Here is a 2,127-nt window from a genome sequence, read left to right on the forward strand (position 1 = left end):
ATGTCATGCAAGTTCTTTTCCATAAGCACGTATGACTATATTCGGAATACATGCCTACATTACATTGATGAATTGGAGCTAGTTCTGTGTCACCCTATGTTATGAATGTTACATGACGAACCGCATCTGGCATAATTATCCATTACTGATCCGATGCCTACGAGCTTTCCATATACTGGTTTACGCTTATTTACTTTCCCGTTGCTATTGTTACAATCACTACAAAATACCAAAAACATTACTTTGCTTTCGTTACTCTTTCGTTATCGTTACCATCACTATCATGTTACTTTGCTACTAAACACTTTGCTGTAGATACTAAGTTTCTAGGTGTGGTTGAATTGACAAGTCAGCTGCTAATACTTGAGAATATTCTTTGGCTCCCCTTGTGTCGAATCAATAAATTTGGGTTGAATACTCTACCCTCGAAAGTTGTTGCGATCCCCTATACTTGTGGGTTATCAACCATTGGCGGGTATTCTCCGAACCGCTTCAAGGTCTGAAAGTGCAAATTCATTTTTTAACCATTTCATTCATCGTAAGCTTGCTCTTGTTGAGTTCTGGCTTAGGTTTGATACGGCGTTAGAATGCCAACGAGAAGAGGAGTTGATTGCCGACAACTCAAGCATTCATACGACCCCGCAACTACTGACACCATGGGCAATGGAAAAACAAGGGAGAGATGCGTTTACATATGAAGTGTTTGAGAAATTTCAGAAAGAGATTATTGCAGCAAGAGACCATTTTTGTATCCAAGGCATTGCACAAGATGAAGCAGTAAAAATAGTGACTTTGAGAGGTCGATCCCACAAGATTAGGGAAGTTCGGTGCGACACCACAACCATGATAGCTAATTGTTCATGCAAGTTATTTGAAACAATTGGAATCCTGTGTCGCCATATCATCCAGGTGTTGAGGGCCGAAAATCAAAATGAACTTCCATCCTACTACCTTATGAAAAGATGGGACAAATGGTGCAAAAGGTAAAACTGTATACAATTGATTTTTTATTGGAAATAAAATGGCTGGTATACTATATTTTTATTTACAGGGAGAATGTGTATGATGAGCATGGGAATTTACTACAAGAGAAGGCAACCGACTCCTTGAATGAGGCTACGAGGAAGAAGATTTTGGTTGTACGCAACAAGTTGGAAGATCTAATTCAGAAGGCCAATCACTCAGATGAAGGAATGGATTTTCTATCATCAAGTGTACTGAATATTGAAGCACCTTTGGATGAAATGATTCCTACATCAGGTGTGAAGCAGACTAGACAAGCTGAGTATGAGGCTTTTATTGGTTGCAATATTCCTACTGAAATTGATATACATCCACTAACTGATGTTCGTACAGTTGGGAGATGCAAAAGAATAAAGGGAGGAAAGGAAACAAGTGAGGAGGAACTGAAAAAGAAGAAGAAGAAGAAGAAGAAGAAGAAGAAGAAGAAGAAGAAGAAGGAAGCCAAGGTCAAGGTCGCATGCATGTGCAAGACGTGCAAACAAATTGTATTTCACGATAGTCGCAATTGCCCTAGCAAAAAAGAAGGCAAAGGGGGTGAGATTGCGCAACAGATGAAGCCAAATAGTGTTTCGTGATGGCCTTGAGTTTGTTGAAAAACATGAATTATATGAGCTAGTTATTAGTTCATTTCTTTGATGTACTGAATTCTTGTAATGGACGAAAATATGTGTTTTGTTAAAGTCTTCCTCTTATTTTCTCTGACTTGATGCATATTGAATGAAGTGTAGCAAGCAAGCAGCAGCTACATGTACAAGAATCTTTGTCAGCGTGTGAAAGCTCATTCCTTTATTTAGTTGTATATAACAGTAAAACCACTGAGCTCATTGATTCATCTTGGCTGTTACCAGCAGTAGCATCAGGTGTAAAAAAATAGTATAGTCAGCAAAAGAAATTAAATAGTTGTTTCTTTGTAAGCTTGTAGGTTAGGAAGCTAGAAGCAATAGCAACATGTTCTTGTTTCTGAATAACTAAGCACGTGAAAGAAACATCGGAATGCAGAATCACCAGTAATGCCCAAGCACCAGCTGATCAGCTGTATTACTTAATGTATTAAAAGAACACCTCAAATCACCAGGAACTAGGCAATATGAAATTTATTTATTT

General features: G+C 38.2%; 1 protein-coding gene across 1 annotated transcript; it reads left to right on the top strand.

Annotated features, from left to right (window-relative positions):
* Positions 1-464: 464 nt before the first annotated feature.
* LOC147964553 (protein FAR1-RELATED SEQUENCE 5-like) lies at positions 465-1,598 on the top strand. The gene is made up of 2 exons (XM_087531164.1): positions 465-983; positions 1,052-1,598. Exons 1-2 carry the CDS (start codon positions 664-666, stop codon positions 1,596-1,598), a joined length of 867 nt encoding a protein of 288 aa, XP_087387290.1. The 5' UTR covers positions 465-663.
* Positions 1,599-2,127: the final 529 nt, after the last annotated feature.

The sequence above is a fragment of the Triticum urartu genome, chromosome 6A (assembly GCF_056163025.1).
Source record: "Triticum urartu cultivar PI428250 chromosome 6A, HENAU_Tu73, whole genome shotgun sequence".
NCBI lineage: Eukaryota > Viridiplantae > Streptophyta > Magnoliopsida > Poales > Poaceae > Triticum > Triticum urartu.